General features: G+C 37.8%; 1 protein-coding gene across 1 annotated transcript; it reads right to left on the bottom strand.

The window, feature by feature from the left end:
* Positions 1-392: 392 nt before the first annotated feature.
* Positions 393-1,338, bottom strand: LOC117704336 (olfactory receptor 5G29-like). Its single transcript, XM_034496449.1, is given in 2 exon segments — positions 393-1,247; positions 1,249-1,338. Coding segments are annotated over 2 exon segments (945 nt in total).
* Positions 1,339-2,806: the final 1,468 nt, after the last annotated feature.

Below are 2,806 nucleotides of genomic sequence, written 5' to 3'. Positions count from 1 at the left end.
TTCTTTTTCTTTTTTTGGGGGAGGGGAGAAGTCACAAGTTGGAGGGGTAGCAATCTGAGAGGACTGGGAAGTGAATGAGATCAGAGTTTATGATGTGAAATTCCAAAATAGTCTGTAAAAATATTATGAAAAATAATCCAACATTCATATAAATATTCATCTAAGTTATCTTCTAGTATATGTTTGCATCTCTTCTCAATCTGCATCTATATTTTGCTAGGATTACCACATCACAAAAAAAAGAATATAAAAATATTTAGGAAAGTCTTGACTTTTCAAACAGAATAAAAACTGCATTACCAGGTTCATTGTGTGGCCACTGATTCCTTCTTCAATGGTCTTTAACATAAAGTTCACAGCCACATTTTAGGTCTCACACAAAGAGAATTCTCTTAAGCACCTGCTAAGAAGTACTTCCTCTCCAATATTCTCTTAAGTGCATTTTTCACCTCTTTGTTCCTCAAGCTATAGATGAAGGGATTCAACATGGGGATCACCACAGTATAAAATAAAGAGATCACTTTATTAATATCCGGGGAAGAACTCGCATTAGGCCGAACGTAAATGAAAAAAAGAGTCCCATAAAGAATTGAGACAGCTGCCAGGTGAGAAGAACATGTGGAGAAAGCTTTCTGTCTCCCATCAGCAGTCTTGATCTCCAAGATAACCACCAGGATGCACACATAGGAGACTATGATTATCAAGCCACTGGGAATTCCTATCACTCCAGCCAGGACAAAAAACACTACCTTGTTAATCCATGTGTCAGCACATGCTAATGAAAGCAGTGGGGAAACATCACAGAAGAAATGGTTGATGGTATTTGAACCACAGAACGGCAGACAAAAGGTCAAGGTTGTGTGAGTTGTAATGTTTATAGCAGCTAGAAGATAAGGTCCTATTACAAACTGAACACAGACCCTCTTGGACATAATGAGACTATATAGTAAGGGCTTACAGATGGCCGTATACCGATCATAGGCCATGGCAGCTAGGAGGAAACAATCAGTTGTCACAAATAGACCAAAAAACCACATCTGTGCTGCACAACCCATAAAAGAGATGGCTTTCTTCTCTGCAAAAATGTCACACAGCATTTTGGGGGCTACACAGGAAGAAGAGCACACATCTACAAAAGCCAGCTGGCTGAGGAAAAAGTACATAGGTGTGTGCAACCTTGCGTCCACCCATATGAGATTGATCATACCCACGTTACCTGCCAGGGTGACAAGATAAACAAAAAAAAAACATGATGAAGAGGATAATCTTCTGATGGAAGTAATCTGTAAGGCCCAGGAAGAGAAACTCAAGCACTGTGGTCTCATTCTTTTCTTCCATTGGTCACTTTAAATCTGTCAAAAAAAATAGAATTATCAAAGTAACCCAGACCCTAAAAGACAAGCATGACCGGAACCTAGCATAAGCATTCTCTGAGAGGCCTCACCCAGCAGGGAACTGAAACAGAAGTAGATACCCACAGCCAAACATTAGATGGAGGTCAGTGACACTTATGGAAGAGTTGGAGGAAGGATTGAAGGCCCTGAAGGGAATGGGAACCCCACAGGAAGACTAACATAGTCAATTAATCAGGGTCAATAGGAGCTCTCAGAGACTGAGCCACCAAAGAACAGGCTGGAACAAAGGTCCCTGGCACCTATGTAGCAGGCAGGCAGCTTAGTCTTCATGGCTGCCCTATCTGGCTTCAGTGAGAGAGGAAACCCTTAATCTGTCAAAGACTTGATGTACCAGGGTCAGGGAATACCAGGGAAAGGGGAGTCCCACTCTCTTGTAGGAGAAGGGGGGGTCAGGAGAAAGGACTTGATGAGGGAGAAACCAGGAAGGAGATCAGCATTTGGGATATTAATTAATTAATTAATTAATTAGAGAAAGAGTAAGGATTGCTAAAAATTACCAAATTCAGTCATGTAATATTTGAAATCAATGGCAGATTGTCCTCAATAGGTCTATTACTTGACAACATTGTTGAACTGTAAAGATAATGTTCCTAGCACAAGAGCTAGGCAGCCATGCAAAAAATACTATGCAAACTTCAGTAACTTACCCTTAATTCTTTGTATTCTGTGCCTCCCCTATCACCAAGTGTTATTTACCATGTGATGTGAAGTTCTCTCACATTTTATAATTATATTTGACATGATAGACTATTCAGAATAGTTAAAACTATTCTGTTTTGACTTACTTTGTGACATGTAGTATTTAATTATAATCACTGCAAGCTACAGGTGATTTTTTAATTCAATAGCCTTACCTTAGATATTCTGTAACATATGATCAGAAATATTGAACTAAGAAAAATAATATTCTCAAATTTTATGTCTGGGTGGTTGTACAAATATCCTGCAAAGTCTTTGAGGTAGCTTATCCTTGAACTCTTGAGATTTTGTAACTGTTACCACCAAATTGTGTTTGCCTATATGAATAAAATAAATATGTAAATCCTTCAGATTATTAAATAATATTTTAAATAATAATTAAATTACTGTGTTTAGTAATAAAATTAGAATTCATCATGGTCATAAAGTTCTGCCCTTAGAAATATAGAGTGTAGTTCTTGGAAGGTATATTAAAAGTAGCATTATAAAATGGAGGAAATTGAATGAGGAGTGGGGTGGTAGAAATGTCTCCAATTGCTTAATTAAAGCCAAAGAATGTGATGTCACCAAATGACATCAGTGTTTTGCCTCTGATAGCAACAAAGCTAACAAATGTTGGTAAAACTTGTAATGAAATTGTATATGGAAGAAGTATCTACTGAGTTAAAACAACTAAGCGATATTCCCAATAT

Source organism: Arvicanthis niloticus, chromosome 2, assembly GCF_011762505.2.
Source record: "Arvicanthis niloticus isolate mArvNil1 chromosome 2, mArvNil1.pat.X, whole genome shotgun sequence".
Lineage (NCBI taxonomy): Eukaryota > Metazoa > Chordata > Mammalia > Rodentia > Muridae > Arvicanthis > Arvicanthis niloticus.
Note: the sequence above shows the minus strand (reverse complement) of the source record. Positions and strands in the feature narration are given on the sequence as shown.